Source organism: Antechinus flavipes, chromosome 3, assembly GCF_016432865.1.
Source record: "Antechinus flavipes isolate AdamAnt ecotype Samford, QLD, Australia chromosome 3, AdamAnt_v2, whole genome shotgun sequence".
Lineage (NCBI taxonomy): Eukaryota > Metazoa > Chordata > Mammalia > Dasyuromorphia > Dasyuridae > Antechinus > Antechinus flavipes.
This window is the reverse complement of record NC_067400.1, coordinates 517123245-517141045: the sequence shown is the minus strand read 5'-3', so window position 1 is coordinate 517141045 and position 17801 is coordinate 517123245. Positions and strand designations below refer to the sequence as shown.

General features: G+C 45.0%; 1 protein-coding gene across 1 annotated transcript in view; it reads right to left on the bottom strand.

Moving 5' to 3' along the window:
- The window catches only part of LRRC32 (leucine rich repeat containing 32), a 30391-nt gene that overhangs the window by 390 nt on the left and 12200 nt on the right, over positions 1 to 17801 (bottom strand). The window contains exon 3 of the mRNA XM_051987067.1: positions 1 to 3491. This exon is cut by the window's left edge and continues 390 nt beyond it. Coding sequence (XP_051843027.1) covers positions 1572 to 3491 — 1920 coding nt within the window. The 3' untranslated portion in view covers positions 1 to 1571. The remainder of the gene's footprint in view (positions 3492 to 17801) is intronic.

The following is a 17801-nucleotide window of genomic DNA, read 5'->3' as shown; positions in this document are numbered from 1 at the left end:
TTCGAGACCTTCCACAAACTGGAGCCTCCTCTTTTCCAATATTGGCTCACACTACACCCCCTAAGCACTTGGTATGCTTCAACCACATAGGAAAACTTTCTGCCCCCTCTCTGGCACGGGGATTCGAATTTCTGTCCTGGCTCACACTGCCTGGACTTGGGCCAGCATTATTTCTTCTTTATGGGCCTTAAGGTTCCCTTTATGTGAAATGGGAACAGTAAGCTCTGTATATTCTTCACAAGGCTATTTGAATACAACAAGATGGAAACTACTTGTTAACCTGCCAGGCATCGGACCAATTTGGCTGTGGAATCCACAATAGAGCTTTTTTTCAGTCAACCTCCTTGCTCAGCTTTCCGCAGTGTTAGCTGTGGAAGTTGCTTAGTTTCCACAATGAACAAATGTTGGGGCTAGAACCCAAGGGACTAGGAACATGGCCCCGGAACCCCCAAACTGGCTATGGGAGTATGGGAAAAAGGTGAGTGCCTACTGGTCTATGGAAATGCTGCTGTTGGGAGGGAGCTGAGAACAGTAAACTCCTAATCTGTGTTACAAGGAAAAGAGTCCTTCCCATGGAAGGAGGAATGTGAGTTCTAGCTCCCAGGCTGAGCCTGTGACCTTAAATAAATTACTCCCTCTCCCTGGGTCTCAGCTCTGTCATCTGACAAATGGATTCTTTCCAGGGTGGTTCCCATCCCCAATGCTCTGTATCTTGGGGTCACTGACAGTCCCTATTTTCTGATGTCCTTATCCTGGCTGGGGAGGGAGGAGAAAATGTCCCTTTTTATCATCTTCTATCGGACTATCTGGCAATGGCCTCCGCTGGTGATTTCTGTGTTTATTTTCAGATCAGATAAGAAAGTAGTTTGGGGAATTCTCATTCCTCTCCTATGTAAGGTTTTTAAGAATTAGCGTAAATGGTGACAAATATTTTTCTTCCAGATAAATTCTAGCGTGTTTTTTTCCTAGGTGACTTTCTAGTCCTAAAGGGATACATAATTTCACTTGGGCCGGCTTTAATCAAGATCTCTCCTGAAGGTAACTTTGGTCTCCCCAGACTACAAGTAGGCAAGAGGTAGTATGCTATAGAGGGAAAAGGGCTTGCTCACCTTGGGTTCAAATCCTATCTATACCTTATTACCTGTGTGACTTTGGCAAGTAATCTCCTTGGACCTCAGTTTACTTATGTGTAGAATAGAGCTACACAGCTTCCGTAGTCCCTTCAAGTGATCTTATGATGGTGGGGGAAGGAGACAGAAAGAAACAGCTTCAGGGATCCCTACATTTTCTGAACACAATCAACTAATGGATAGCTAAACGGATGAAGGTCATTCCCGGAAAATGTGTCCAAATTCCCAGGAGATCTAGACCTCATATTTACGAGTTGTGTGATCTCAGACAAGTTCCTTAACCTCTCTGAGCCTCAGTTTCCCCTTCTATAAAAAGAAGGGTTGGACTAAATGAGCCCTAAGATTCCTGCCGGCTTTTAAGACCCCAATAAAGCCGCATATTCCTAAGAACTGAGAATGACTCTACCGCAGGAAGGTGGCCAGGAGCCACCCTTCCCGGGGTTAGGCTTTGAAATGCTGGTTAAACTCCTGCCGGCAGAAGCAACAAAAAAGAGCCACTCCAATGAGGAGGACGGACAAGACTAGAGCAACTATGAGGAGGATGAGCACGTTGATTTTCTTGAGCCCCTCTTTCTCACAGTCCTCAGGGCGGACGCGGAGGAAGGGGACGTCCTCCTGGCTGCTGAAGTCCTTGGAATGCCGGCACTTCAGCTCCTCGAGGTTGGCGATGTCCACGCTTCCCCTCTGGATCACAGCCACCAGCCAGCCGTTGCCACAGCACGCCAGCGGGTTCCCTGCCAGGTAGAGGCGCCGGAGGCTCCCCTCCAGCCCACTCATATCGCGGCTCTCAAGGTGGCTGAAGCTGTTGTTTCGAAGGTCCAGCTTTTCAAGGGAGGCCTCCCGGGTCCAGGCGGGGAGCCAGCTCAGCTGGTTCTCCGAGAGATTGAGCTGCTTTAACCGCGTGAAGCGGGGAAGGTCGACGTGGAGGGCATCCAGGCCATTCCCCTGCAGCTGCAGCACCTCCAGGGAGGCTTCCAGCCCGGCCAGAGCACCAGGGACGACCTCTAAGCCTGGATTTGCCGAGAGGTCCAAAGTGACGAGGGGGGTTTGCAGGAACGCGCCCTCTGGAAGCCTGTGCAAGGCGTTGCCCGCCAGGTTCAGGGCTTGGAGAGAGGGGATCCCGGAGAAGACCAGGCAGCCCGAGGCAGCCGGCTCCGCCAGGGCCCGCCAGGCTCCGCAGGGACGGACCTGGTTTCTCTGGAGGTCCACGCGCTGGATCTTGGGGAGGTTGGCAAGCGTGAGAGGCGGCAGGGCAGTCAGGGCATTGTGCTGCAGGAAGAGCTGCCGCAGGCTGGCCAGGCCGTGGAGGCCCACCGCGAAGCCCTGCAGGTCATTGTGGCTCACATCCAGGGTGTCCAGGCTGGGCAGGGCGCGCTCCCACTCGGCCTCGAAGGTGCGGAGGCAGTTCCTGCTGAGGTTGAGGAACTGCAGGGAAGTCATGGGGTCCAAGAATCCCTGTGGGATGCTTTCAATCTCATTGTAGCTCAGGTCCAAGAACAAGAGATGGGAGAGGGCGGGGAAGCTGTCGTTCGCGCTTGGGTCAGTGGGCGGCTGGGGACCGACGGCCCAGGCCTCCGCGCCCGGGTCGCTAAGGGAGGAGGTGGGCCGCATCTGGATCAGGTTGTTGGAGACGTTCAGATAGATGAGCTGGTTGCGCCTGGGCAGGTCGGGAAACTGGGCCAGCTTGTTCTCTCGCAGGTCGAGCCAGTGGAGCTGGTACTCCTGGTCCGAGGGGGCCGTCTGGAAGGTCTCTATGCTGTTGCGGCTCAGATCCAAGAACCGCAGCTGCAGGAGGCTGAAGTCGGAAATGCAAGTGATGGAGTTCATGGAGAGGTTGAGGCGGGCGAGGTGGGGCAGGTCGTCGAAGGCCCCCTCCTCGATCTCCATGATCACGTTGCTGTGCAGGTCCAGCTCCTCAAGGGCCGGCACTCCCCGCAGGGTCCAGCGGGAAATCCGGGTGAGGCTGTTTTCCGCCAAGGAGAGCGAGAGCAGGCGCGGGGCGTCCTCCAGGAAGGCCTCAGCCAGGCCGCTGTACAGGCCATTGCTCGAGAGGTCCAGGGTGGTCACACGGGGCAGGAGCCCGAGGCCCGCGTTGGCATTCTGGGGGGACGCCCGCCCCAGGCGGTTTCGGGCCAGGTTGAGGTACTCCAGCTGCGGCAGGCTGGTGAAAATGCCAGACTGAATGAAGCTGATCTGATTGGAGCTTAAATCTAGGCGTTGGAGAGCAGTGTAAAAGATGAGTGGAGTCTCCAGGATGCTCTGCAGTTGGTTCTGAGACAGGTCAAGGGCCTTGCTGTCTGCATGGAGGACTGCGGGGATCTGCAGAAGCCCCCGGCTGTGGCACAGGACCTCCATGTCCACCTAGTGAGGGGAGAGAACACTGGAGCATTATGTGCTGGAAGGTCTCCCGGGATGCCAGAGAAAAGGTGGCAGGGGCTCAAGCAAGACCCTCAGCATAACAGGAAGGAGCTGACAAGGAGCTAGGTCCCAGCTTTGGGTCTTAGCCATTTTATATCCTTGGGCAAATCTTGAGCCTCAGTTTCCCCATCTGCAAACCTCTTGCAACTCTTTTGGAGATATTCACATACCTACCTACCTACCTAGATGTGTGTGAGTGTGTGTATATATAGATAGATAGATATACACATGCTCATGTATTTATAGTTAAATTAATCTTAATTTCACAGGATCATAGATTTAGAATTCAAAGAGATTTTAAAGATCATCAAGTTTAATTTTATAGATAAAGAAACCAGGTCCTAGAAAGATCAGACGAAATGCCTGGGGTCACACAGGTAGTAATAATTTTCTAAAGAGTGGTTCAAAGCCAGATCTTCCTGATTCCATGTCTAGCCTATGTACTATACTGATATAGGAATCTTTTAATGAGAAAATTTCCTCCCTAGAGCTGGACATTTATGATATATACTCTTAGAGAGCTGGCTGGGAGCCCTAAGCTGTTCATCAAGTTGCCCAGGAGTCACCCAGGCAGTCTGTGTCAAAGGCAGGACTCGAACCCTGACCTCACTCACTACATCATGCTGCCTTTCTGGGAACCATGAGCCAGTACACATTCTACGAGGCTTACAGAACATGTTCCCCAAAGGCAGCCCTGCGAGTTCCATACTGCGTATTGCTCCCGTTTTACAAGGAGAGAATGGCTAGGAAAGAACTTTGTGAATTGTAAAGCAGCATTTGTGCATAACATTGCTGTTGCAGCTTTTCCAGGTGTGGGTTCCCTGTCCTGCTCTAGCTTCAGCTGGCTCCTGAGGCTTTGGGCCGCGGGTTCACAGATGATCACACCCTCTGCTCTCCTGGACCATCCATTGTGTGGTGCTAGTCTGGCCACGGAGAACAGGGCTCGCCTAGGGCAGGAGCCTCTCGAAAGCCCCCAGAGAAAAGCACAGGAACTAGAGTAGGGCCACGCAGCTGCATGTGGGCAATGCATCCCTTGCCTACTGAGGCCACAAAAGACTCAAGCTCAAGGGCCACCTCTACTACTCACTCGCTCAGCTTTGAAATTATCTAAGAACTCTTCCAGCTCTGATGCTCTGTGTTCTTAGGGCCCACGCAGCTCTGACATCCTGTGTTCTAAGTTCCCTCCCGGCTCTGAAATTCCATGTTCTAAGGGCCCTGCCAGTTCTGACATTCTGTGTTCTAAGACCCTCCCAGCTCTGACATCCTATGTTCTGAGGGCCCTCCCGGCTCTGACATTTTGTGTTCTAAGACCCTCCCAGCTTTGACATCCTGTGTTCTAAAGGCCCTGCCAGTTCTGACATTCTGTGTTCTAAGACCCTCCCAGCTCTGACATTCTGTGTTCTAAGACCCTCCCAGCTTTGACATCCTGTGTTCTAAAGGCCCTCCCGGCTTTGACATCCTGTGTTCTAAGGGCCCTCCTGGCTCTGACATCCTATGTTCTAAAGGCCCTCCCGGCTCCGACATCCTGTGTTCTAAGGGCCCTCCCAGCTCTGACATCCTGTGTTCTAAGGGTCCTCCCAGCTCTGAAATTGTGTTCTAAAGACCCTACGTACTCAGGCATTCTAGAATTCTTTACTTATATGCCCTCTTAGGGCCCTCTATTTCTATTAATTGTTCAAGTACCCTGGGTTAGACATTCACAAACACTATCACCTCCTCCCAGGTAATGGCTCTCCCCGTTTATTGCTGTTACATTTATAGGCTGACTTTGGCTATTGTCAGTGGAGGCAAAGCATTTACAAGAAGGAAAGATAAAACATTTTCTCCAGTCATCCAATTTTTATTTTAGCTTCTCATATATCCTCAAATGCTATTTCCAAATTCCCATTCCAGGGAGCAGAAATTGAGGCCCCTTACCCTTTCCCCTCATAACTGACATTCCCCAGATGTAATATCATCCTGCTCCACTCTGCTCCGCTGGCCTCTCCCTTCCCTTTGAGCCAAGTGCTTCTCCTTCCTATCAATCGAGAGACCAGACTTAGTGGGGAAGAGCTTCCCACTGAAGAATGGTAGAATTCTGAAGATCAGAACCAGAGAAAGTCTTAATGGCCCTGGAAACAAACTCACAGATTCTTAGGGTTGGAGTAGACTTCAGTGATCACCTGAGTCAACTTCTCCCCTTATCATAACTTCTTTCAATCAATCAACATTTATTAAACACCCACTATATCCCAGGCGATATTCTAAGTGCTGGGGATCCAAAGAAAGCAAAAGACAGTTCCTACCTTAAGGAGATTACAGCTTAATGGCAACATTGCTCCTTGCTTAATAGCTCCATTAACAAGGCACTCACTATTCCCCAAAACAGTCCATTGCACTTTTGGACAGTTCAAATAGGAAAATTTCCTTATGTGAAGCATGAATCTGTATCCTTAAACTTGCCTCCAATGTTCCTAATTCTAACCTCTGGAGCATCACAGAATAAACCTGCTTCCTTCCTCTCATAATTAATTGCCCTTCAGATATAGGTAGGCAAATATCAAGCATCCCTTAGTTTTCTGGCCAGGCTAAATATCCATATAGAAATTTTAACCTCTGTTTTATACTTGCTAACTTTCTCTTGCCAATGTTGCCCCAAATTAGGCTATTCCAGATGAGATCTGACCATGGATGGAAGCAGAACTACCCAGCCTCCTACTCTCGCCATGATTTCCAGATTGATCCTCAAACATGGCACCCATCATCCCACTTTAAGCGTTTTCACTGGCTACCCCTATCTCTCCTTACCTCCACATCCTGGCTTCCCTGGCTTTCCAACTGAAGTCTTCTACAAGAAATCTTTCCTTCCTAGTGATCCTTTATCTAACCCTCTGTGACTCCCTCAGTTTATCACGTCTATAACTTCTTTCTATGCAGTTGTTTGCATATTGTTCCTCCCATTATACTGTGAGCTTTTTGAAAGAAGAGACTAGTTTTTATATGTGAATGTTTTTATTTTTCGTTTTTTAGTATTCCCAGAGTTTAACACAGTGCCTGGCACAAATAGGTGCTTAATAAATGCTATCTGGTTGACTAATATTCCTACGGCCTTAACTTTCATTAGATTTTTTTTTTAACTCCTGAATCACAATGTTAACTCAAATCAACCTTGTGACCCATTAAGGTTTCCAAGACTTTTTCACATGAGATGCTTTCTAGACACTTTCTAGACAATCCTCTCAAACAGAACAAAGACCATTATATCTGGAAGTAACTTTCAAATATAGAGTGTTAGTACGCTGAATGGCAGGACTGGAAGGGTACTTAGAAATGCAGAATTAGAACAGAGAACATAGATTGTTTGAATTAAAAGGGATCATAGAATTAGGGATTTAGAGCTGGAATGAGCCTTAAAAGCCACCTAGTTCAATCTCTTTATTTTATAAACTGAGGAACAGGGAGGTAGTGATTTGGCTCAAGATGATCACATAGACAGTTATGTCAAAGGTTGGAATTTGAACCCAATTCCTTTAATTATAGAGCCAGCGCTTTTTTCTATCATACCATGAGGCCTTATAGATTATCTATTCTAAACTCTAAATGTGACAAATGAGAAAACAGAGAGGGCCCTATGTGACTAGCCCAAAGTCCTCCAGTTTGTCTTAGGGTGTATGGGGCCAAAAATAAGATCTTTCTAGGAGGAGGCGAGAAGTATTCACCTTTTAACTTCACCGAAGAGCCTAATACGTACATATAATGTACAGTAATACAGGAGATATTCAGTGTGGATGAGGGAACTAACTTAAAAGGTGCTGTTGTTCTTTTTGTTCGTTCATGTCCTATCCTTTATGACCCCATCTGGATTTTCTTGGCAGAAATATTGGAGTGGTTTGCCATTTTCTTTTTCAATTCATTTCATAGATAAGGAAATTGAAACAAACAGGATTAAATCGACTTGCTCAGGGTCACACAGCTAGTGAAGATCTGGGGTTAGATTTGAACTCAGATCTTCCTGATAATACTCACAACTCTAACCACTGAGCCACCTCACCACAAGCCTCGAAGGTCCTTTCACCCTAAACCTACCTCTCTTCCTATAGTCTTTGTTTCTGTTTATGAAATCATCACTCCCTCTTAATGACTCAGGCTCAAAACCTCAGAATCATTTTGAACTCTGCCTTCTCCCTCACCCCAAGGCCTCTTGATCCTACCTCTATACCCTCTTTCCCTTCAGTCCCTTTTTCTCCATTGCCACTGTCATCATGCTAGGTCAGGTCTTCATCATCTCTCTTAATAACAGCCTCCTGACTGGACTCCATAGTTCCAGGCAATCATCTTACCTTCACACACTCGGCAAAATCGGCTGCGTGATGTGAGGACAGGGTTCTGGGCCTGGAAGGCCTACGTTCGGTCTCCAAACTTTAATTAGCCATGTGAGTCGCTTAAACTATGCCTGCCTCAGTTTCTTCAACTATAAAATGGGAATAAAAATAAGACCTACCTCCCAGAGTTGTGGAGATGAAACAAAGTAATATTTATAGGGTTTGTAGTTACCATACACAGAAGAATTGTCACAGAGCAGGTGTTAAATAAATGCTCATTCCCTTTCTCTTTCCTTCTTAGCGTACAGGTCTACCCATATTATTTTCTTGTTTAAAAAAACTGCTCAGCCTTTGCTTGAAGACCTCCAGGGAAGAGGAACCCCTTTTTTTCTCCAGGGCAGCCTGTTCCATTTTTAGAAGGACTCCAAAACCTCTTCCTGCCTTCTGGGATCAGGAGGAACAAAGCTAATCCCTTCTCCCAACCCTCCACATAAGCCCTCTTTGCCGGCATCTCTGCCCAGCCTGTATTCTTTCCTGCTGGCCAAACACCCTCAGTTTTTGGCTCACGTGGATGATCTACAGGCCTCTCACCAGCTGCTGCAGTCAGTCAGTGTCAGGGTTAAGCCCTCAGGTCCTTTGCCTCCAGATGCAGGACCCTAATTTGTCATGTTTCACACAATAAACAAGTGATTCTGTAACACACACACACACACAGATACACACACATGCCTCGTGACCAAGCTCTGGGCCAAAACCTTCTTCTTGAGCTAAAAGGACTTCAATTCTCCACAGGATTCTGTGGCTATTCCCTCCACCAACCCGGCTCTCCCCACCTCCAGCCTGCCCATCCGAGGGGACTCTGTCCATCTCCTAAAATTAATTCTCCTCGGGTTATGTGGCCCTTTTTCCTTCTGACTTTGGCGAAGGCCTCCACCTGGCCCGTCCATCGCTCTGCCCTGCCTTCTCCCACCTTCTTCAGTCCCACGTGTCTGATACGACATCCCAGGAATGAAAAGGACATTCCTGTATTCTTGGACACAAATTCTGAGGCAAGGTAAAGTCCTGCTCTCTTTCAAACCTATATCTCAAGGTCAATAGTGAACAGAGACCAAGGCCTAAAGCCTCTTTATAGCAGGGATGTCAAGCTTACCAGAAGTCATAGTGACTTAGAAAACCACAAATGAGCATTATCTGTGTTCCCTTGCATCTGGTACTTACTTTGCCAAATATTTCCCACTGCTATTTTAATCTGGCTCCATAGGAACTAGAGGCCCTACGGCACCTGCTTGCCAAGATCTTGGCTTTTACAGGCTCAGGCCGTGGCTAACAGAGGAGAATGGCAGTTGACTATGTATCCCCTCCCTTCCAGGACTGCTGGGAGAAAAGCCCTCATAAACTTTCCGTCGATGGGAATGGGATTTGTTCCAAGTGCTTCTATTCCTACAACGATAATAGTTAACAGCTATCTAGTGCTTATTAGGTGCTAAATGCTTCTAATCTTTTTTGATCTTCACAACAGAGATAAGTGCTGTTACTGTCCCTATTTTATAGATGAGAAAACTGAGTAGACAGAGACCGAGTGCCTTGTCAGAGTCGCAGAGCTAGTATGGGATGGGACCACATTTGAACTCAGGTCTGCCTGACTCCAGGACTAGTAATCTGTCTAGGGCACCTAACTGCTACTGCCATCACTACTACTATTGCCATTACTACCACCACTACTACTGGTACTACAGCCATCCTTACACAGCCAGTAGTTGCAAAGTACTTTACAATCTCAATAATCCTCACAATAATTAATAGTTTACATCAGGTCAGCAAAATGCTTCCCTCCCAACAACCTTGCAAAGTCATGCAGTAAAATATTTTGGTTTCAGTCTAGGTCTATGATTTTTACCAATTTTTACCAGATTTTGATCAATGTAGCAAACTCTCAATGTGAAAAACCCTTCACTGAAACAACCATCTGTCATTTGCAGCCTTAGAAAGTCTCCTAGAGACACTGAGCAGAGAATTGATCTGTACAAGACCACACCAATGGAACTCAGTCCTATAGCCTTGGGGCTCCAGGCCCAGACTCTCTCTACTACACTGCATTACCCACTTGGAGTAATTCCTAACATTTGTAGTTCCTTGAAGGTTTGTAAAACACTTAAAAAAATCCAATATATCATTTAAGCTTCCCAGTTGTCCTAGGAGACGAAGACTATGGGTATTATTATACCTATTTCACAGGTGAGTAAAACTGAGGGTCAGAGTTTAAATGGCTTCTCAGTTTCAGTGTCAGATACAAAAAAGTGTTCTGGTGTCTAAGCAAAGCTCCCTTCCCACCCCAGAACACTGGCCGAGTCCAGTGTGGCCCATTTGGCTCCGCCCCTGACCCTCTCAGAAGCTCAGGCTTGAGAGACTGAGCTGCTTTTTTCTGTAAGAAGACAAGCCCCTGAGCTTTCTGCACCAGACAGTGGCCAAGCAGAGTTTGTGAGTGACCAGCCCAGGTATCACCAGAAGCACGGTTCTTTCTGAGGATTAGTTTGGGTCCGAGGCTCATAGAATTCAGAACACCGTCTAGAGCCGCGAGGGCCCTTCAATGCCAGCATGAACACTTGGAAAAGCATTTTGCTCACAATGGGGCAGAACCAGAACTCAAGCCCAGACTCTGGTTCCAAATCCAGTGTTCTTCTTTCTCCTCTCCCAGCTTGGGCTTCTGCCTTTGAGGTTCAGACCCTTGGGGCCTGGGGGAGAGCAGGCTGCAGGGAACGGGAAGGCCCATTGCCATTCTAGCAGGTGGTCCCTGCTCTGTTGGGGATCCAGTGAAAAGCTCAGGGGTGGCTTCCAGGAAATCTATTTATAGGGCCAACTGCTGCGTGTGGTGAACTTCAGGAAGTGACGCCGGAGGCCGGGTGGATCAACAGGAAAGGAATAATTGTCTTCCTTCCATGAGACCCTTTTCCTCTGCCCCCAGTCCAGACACGATGGAAGGCTCGAACGGTAACTTTCTTTTTCCAAAGGGAGAGGGTTTTAGTCTTGGCCCTCATCCTGTCACCTGCATGGGGGCCAAGAATGGAAGCCCAGGGAGGCGAGGATTCTTACTGAGACCTAAGACAAAGCACTGGCATAGTGGAAGGGGCACGGACCACTCTGGGGTTGGGGGGCCTGGGCTCAAATTCCAGTTGTTACTGGCTGGGTGACTGAGCAAGTCCCTTACTCTCAGTCTTAGGATTTTTCTGATACTTGCCCCATCCCTAGGGGACTAACCCAGAGCAGGCACGTCGTAAATCCTTATTAATAGACTTAGGCCTCAGCTTCCTTATCTATAAAACAGGCAAGCTCTATGGCCTCTCTCTGGGCTAACAGGGAGGGAGCATAGCTTAAGTGAATTAGTTTGGAAATCAGGAAGCCCTGAGTTCAAATTCCACCTTGGATACTTATTAGCTTGGTAAGGCAATTGCCTTTCCTGAGACTCAGCTTCTTCATCTATAAAAATCTATTTAAAAAAGCCTGAAGGTTGTGAAAATCAAATGAGATGATTTGAATATTCTTTGTAAACTCCATCTGTTTTCAACTCCAAGGAAGTTTTCCTTCCCAAGTTCCCCCTTATTTCATCGATCGATTAAATCCACTTCCTCTCCCCTATAGAGAGTTTAGTACCAAACTCCTCCTTGTATTTTCCTTTATACAAGACAGTAGTTGGACTCTGGTCTTACCTGGCTGCCTACCTGCTGCCCTACCTGATCTCACCAAGATGTGTCAACGCCACGGACCCTTGGGGTCCAGTCCCTCCACCTTCCCCCTCACTTTTTTGCGTGTGTTGTCTTTTAGATAGTAATGCAGAGACTGTTTTTGTTTTTATTAATATATTTCCAGCACTTAATGCAATGCCTGTCATATCACAGGTGCTTAAGAAATTTATTGGAATGAATTATCGGATTGGATTGCAAACCTTAAGGTATTAAATAAATGTGAACTAGTATTAACAATGAGCAGCTAATTAGTGCAGTGGACAGAATATTGGGCCTGGTCTTAGATATTCACTAGCTGTATGACCCTGAGCAAGTCACTTAATTCTGTGTGCCTCAGTTTCCTCATAGAATGAGCTGGACAAGAAAATAGCAAATTACTCCTGTATCTTTGTCAAGAAAACCCCAAATGGGGTCAGAAAGAGTCAGCCATGACTCAAACAGTAACAACAAAATGAAGAGACTCGATCAATGGAACCATTCATGGTATATCTATGTGACTGCTTGCCATATACAAGGAGCTGGATTATATGCTTGGAATATAAAAATAAAAAATGACACAGTCCCTGTCTTCCAGGAGCTTACAGGAATATGCATGCAAATAGTATAAGGTAGAGGGTGATATGGGCAAAGGAAAGATTCAAACAGAATATTTTTGAAAATTTGAAGTAGATTCCAAGGAAATCATAAAGAAGGAAAAAGGACCCACAAGCGCAAAAAATGTTTGTAGCAGCTCTTTTCTTAATAGCAAAGAATTGGAAAAGGACTGGATTGCCCATTAATTGGGGAAGGGCTGAACAAGTTGTGGTATATGAAAGTGTTGGATTATACTTGTTCTATTAAAAAAATGACGAGCAAGCTGATTTTAGGAGGGCCTGGGAAGATTTACATGAACTGATGCTGAGCAAAACAAGCAGAACCAGGAATACATTGTACACATTGTAACAGCAAGAATGTGCGATGATCAACAATGGAAGACCTGGTTCTGCTCAGCAGTTCAGTGATCCAAAGCAAGCCAAATAGACTTTGGGCAGAAAATGCCATCTGTAATCAGAGAAAGAACTAAGGAGACTGAATGGAAATCAATACATGCTATGTTTACTTCTTTGCTACGTTCACTTCTTTTTTTTTTCTATTTTGTTATCTCTCCCATAGTTTTTCCCAACTGCTTTGATTTTTCTCTCTCAACATAATTCATTAAAATCATGTATTAACAATAAACTAAAAAGAAAAAAAAGAAAATTTGAAGTACAGAGAGTACTTTCAACAAAGGTGGTGGTATAAGGGAATCAGGGAAAGCTTCATGGAAGAAATGGCAGAACCTTGAAGGAAGAAGAGGAAATAAAAGATACAATCTGTCACCTAATTGTCCTGAGAAAGTGTTTTTCAGGTATGAGACCATAGGTGGGCATTCCAGGAAGCCAGGAAATGGATCTCTGCAAGCCTAAATCTGACAACCCCACGTGCATCTCGCAGGATGGGACAAGGGGCTCTCACGACTGAAGAGCAAGAGGAGAGGAAGCTGTGACTTTAAGAAGCCAGGCCATGTAAGAGCCAGCAGCTACCAGTGGGGAAGGGCTTGGTGGAAGCAGGAGGCCAGAGCCTCAGATCTGCTGCAGCTGCTTCTGAGTCAGGGGCTTCTGGCCCGGGCTGTCCGAAGCCAGGGAACATTGGAACCATATGAGCTGGTACCAGCAGATGGACTTCCAGGCCCGCCCGGGGGCTCTGCCCCTGTCAAGGCTTGGCCCAGCTCGCAGGCTTTGGGGCCTGGGACGATTAACTCAGCCAGGTCATCATTTCCACATGGTCGAAGGCCTGCAGTCACCTCCTCCCTAGCTGCACAGCATCACCATGAAAAGAACCCCGGACTAAAGGGAGAGGACCTGGATTCAAATCTCTCCCTAGCGGCTCAACCTCTCCCTACCTACTCTACACAGGGGCTTAAGCCCCATCTTCCCAGAGATAATACAGTGGAATGGGACAAACAGCAGCCTTAGTTGTGGGATTATAGATTTAGACCTTGGGTGCCTTTCTGCTCACCCCACTATTTTTTACAAATAAACTTTACAATTAATTTTTTTACAATTTTTTTAAACAAATGATTGAGACCCAAAGGTCAAATGGCTGTCCCATTTAGGCTGTAAATATCAGAGGCAGAAGTTTAGAATACCTGGGCTTTAGTTTTAGTTCATATATTTCCTAATTACGTGACTATGGGCAAAAGTATTATAAAATACGGGTTTACTCCATATTATTCAGGGTAGTGAGAACACCCCTCTATAGATATTAAAAGGCTATATAAATAAAAACTGGGATCAATGAAATGGGTGATTAACAGCCAGCTCTCTGAAAAATATATAACCACAACACATTTACAAGTTCAATCTGCATTATTAAAATTTCCTGTATTACTTTCAGTCCTTGTTCTTCAGTCGTATCTGACTCTTCATAATCTCATTTGGAGTTTTCTTAGCAGAGTACTGGAGTGTTTTGCCATTTCCATCTCCAGTTCATTTTACAGATGAGGAAACTGAGGCAAACAGAATTTTAAATGATTTTAAATGTGCCCAAGATCACACAGCTAGTAAGTGTCTGGCGTCACATTTGAATTAAATACCTTCCTGACTCTAAATGTGGTGCTCTATCTACTGAGCTACCCAGCTACCCACTTTAAGTATAGATAATCAAAATAACAATAAATCGTGGCCTGATTTATAGTGGTGGCTGACTTCCTATGGGTAAATGCTCACAGTGAAAATTTAATAAAGGCTTCTCATCATTGGCTCTAATAAACCTCTGGCTAGGATTGTTGCTTTCATTATATTATTAAAATCATAGAACTCTATTTTATGGTTTGGGACTGGAAAGGAACATGAAGTTCAATTCCCTTATTTTATAGAAGGGGGAAATAAAATCCAGAGGGGAAAGGGAGATTGCTGACATTTGTTTAGAGCAATCAGAAGCATTGCTAAAGCCCAGGGTTCATAATTCTCAATTCTGGGCTGCCCCCTGCCCCATGTTACCTCATGTCATGCAAGCAGGGGGCATAGGATGTTGGCTGGATGAGCTTTCAGAACAGGACACTGAATGTCAGCATGGGAAGGGACCTTAGTGACCATCTAATCTAACCACTTCCATGAAGAGAGAAGGAAACGAGGCTGAGAGAGAAAACGTGATTTTTTCCAAGGTCACACACATCAAGGCAGTGAAGAGCCAAAACTCAAACCCAGGTTTCTTGGCTGAAAAATTGAGAAAGACTTTTAACAAGACTTGAAGGAAAACAGTTTTGGGGAGAACATCTTGGCTATTCAGACATCTTCTGTTACTTCTTAGTAATTAACAGCCTACCAAAGCTGTCCCAATATCAGTGATGTCTGCTTGAATTTAAAGTTAACACAGAACTTGTTCAGAGCAAATGGAAGCTGAGAAGGAGTTGCTATTGAGAATACGAGCTCTGCTGTCTTCCTCCACTCCTGATCAAGAACCTTGGGGGTTAAGTCTGGATTTCTGAATCTGCCAATGAAGGCCCTCCCTAATCTGGCCCCATCAGACTTTTCCAATCTTCTCTTCATTTCCCCTGACACCTCCCTTCTTTTCTGGCCAGGCTGCATGTTCGCTTTTCCCTGTATGCTTCCAGATCAGAACCAAACCAAATATTTCACAAGTAGAAAGCAGGCAGGAACTATGATGGCTTTCATCCTTCCATCCTTAGTTCTGAGCATACACATTTTGTTTAAAACATCTGAGGAAATCTGTTGCCTGCTAGCTGTGTGGCCCCCTTTATGCCTCAGTCTCCTTCTGTGTAAAGTCAGAGTATTGGACTAAATTATCCTACCAGCTCTGAAATTCTATGTCCTAAGATCCTATCCCATTCTAAATTCTGAAGTAAGAATTAGACACTCTACTTATTCCTTTCTCCAAGATTTTCTGAAGTTGTTACCCCATCCCCTGTGTAGTATCCATATTTCTCTTCCTTTCCAAAGCCTACCCAAGCTTATTCCACCTCTTCCAGATTTTTCTATTTTCTAGAAGAAATTAGGTATTACAGTAGATAAAGTACTGATGTCTAGAGTCAGGAAGATTTCTGGTGGTTCACTAATTTCAGTCCTGTCCATCTATCAAATGAGCTGGAGAAGGAAATGGCAAACGGCTCCTCTATCTCTGTCTAAAAAACCTCAAATGGAATCATGAAGAGTCAGCCACAACTTAAAATGACTGAACAACAAGAGATATATACCTATTTGCAAATAGGAAGATTTTCTGAACAGTGACTTATGTAAAGGAAGGCATCCTCCCTTCCTACCTTAGCTGATGTAGTCACAAAATATAATCAAAGATAAGGAAGTGTTAATATGCTAATAAGATTAAAAATACATGTTGAACAAGTGACTAATACCCAAGGACCCTGTGTTAAGTGTTTACATCTTTTTCTGATTATCTGGACTAGAAAAATTGCTACATCCTGTGAAGCTTAAAGTAGCTAAGCTTGCAGTCAATGGAAAATCAAAACATTCAGGAGTTGGAGAGTTTCAAGCCTTATCCTCTGTCTGCATCACTTTCTTTTTTTTTTTTAAATCCATTCTTTTTTTGTTTCAATTGTTTTTAATAAATCTTGTATTTTTATAATAAAAAAAAGGAGTTGGAGAGCAGCTATACTGTATGAGGTAGCCCAGGATCAGAGCAATTGTGGAGTATAACCCCTCCAAGGGGGAAGAGTAGGATTTCTCTCTCTTTCCCTCCCACTGGCCATGGCAAAGTTACTTATCCAGAGGGAAACGACATTTTCAGCAGTTGGAGAGTTGAGGGAGTTAAGCAACAGATTTTCTAGAGAAATATACGTATTTATGTTGTTTTTGTAAATATAAATAAGCACATGTATACTTATAATAAAATGTATACATACATGTATAGGTGCATGTGTGTTTATATATACATGTATATATAATGTGTGCATATATTGTGTGTATGATTGTGTATCATATATGTATATATTATGTGTGTATATTTGTAATGTGTATAATACAAATATAGAGTGACAGCCACTCAGTGGGGGAAGTAACTTCCAAAAGTATAACCTCTGGCAGTAAATAAGAGAGCTAATTATAAATTTGAAAGCCCATGCAATCAAGAATTGAGCTACAGAGAGGATCTGGATACCCTGCCCAAATCAAATGATAGACCCAACTAGGAGCTTTGAAAAGACTCCATTAGGAGGAAAAAACTTACTCTGCTCTTACCGCCCCTTCGTCTGATTGCTTGATTCCTCCAAGAACTTTTATCTTAAGGAAAGTGCCCAGCCAGCTACGTCTTCATTCCTTTTCAGTACAATCCACTCCTGATTCTCAATATTTTAGATCATGCTCCCGCAGTCTCCTGTCCTTCCCTCCCCACCCCCAGATCCCACCAGCATCCTTTTATGTGCTATTTTCTTTCCCTAGAATGAAAGCACCTTGAGGACAAAAACTGTATTTATCTGCTTGTACTCTCTGTGCTTACCACAGTATCTGGCGTATGATGTGTGTTGACCCCTCTACATATGTCTCACTCAGTATACTCTGAGTTTGTTCCCAGCCTTCCCACGTGGAAGAATGTACCCAGGTTTTATGGGGAAAATGTTTTGTAGCTACTTTTCTTACCATGCCATATTGTTAAATGTTTTTGTTTTGAGCTAATTGTGTTTACTGGCTGAATATCAATAGGAAGCACACTTATGGGGGCCTAAACTATAGTTTTAGAGCATTTCACACGGGATACCGCTAGACCTATGGGAAAGGTAGCTGGCCTTGGGATCCAACCCAGAAGTGCCGTTGATGGGAGCAGGGCAAAAGGAATGTTACACGTATAAAGCATAGAATAAAGTATATCTTAAGTTGTCCATGACTTGTGGTAAGTAGAATAAATAAAGTGGTCAAACTTCTGGGAAGGTATTTGTGAGAACTTCAGTTTCACACACTTGTATTTAGATCATTTGGAAGGCAGAAGAAAGGGAAAACATTTATTTCCACTTAGGGAAAGGTATTGCTTATCTCATTCACTATGAGTCAAAATGAAAATATTGATGCTTCCAAATGGCCCTATAAAATTCTTTATATTTAAATAAGGAAAAAAGAAACTCTTTATATTTATAGCAGACACACTTTGCTATCTATAAATTGTGCTTATTAGTCTAAGAATCATGAGTCCCAGGCCTGGCTTTTCCAATGACTAGCTGCCAC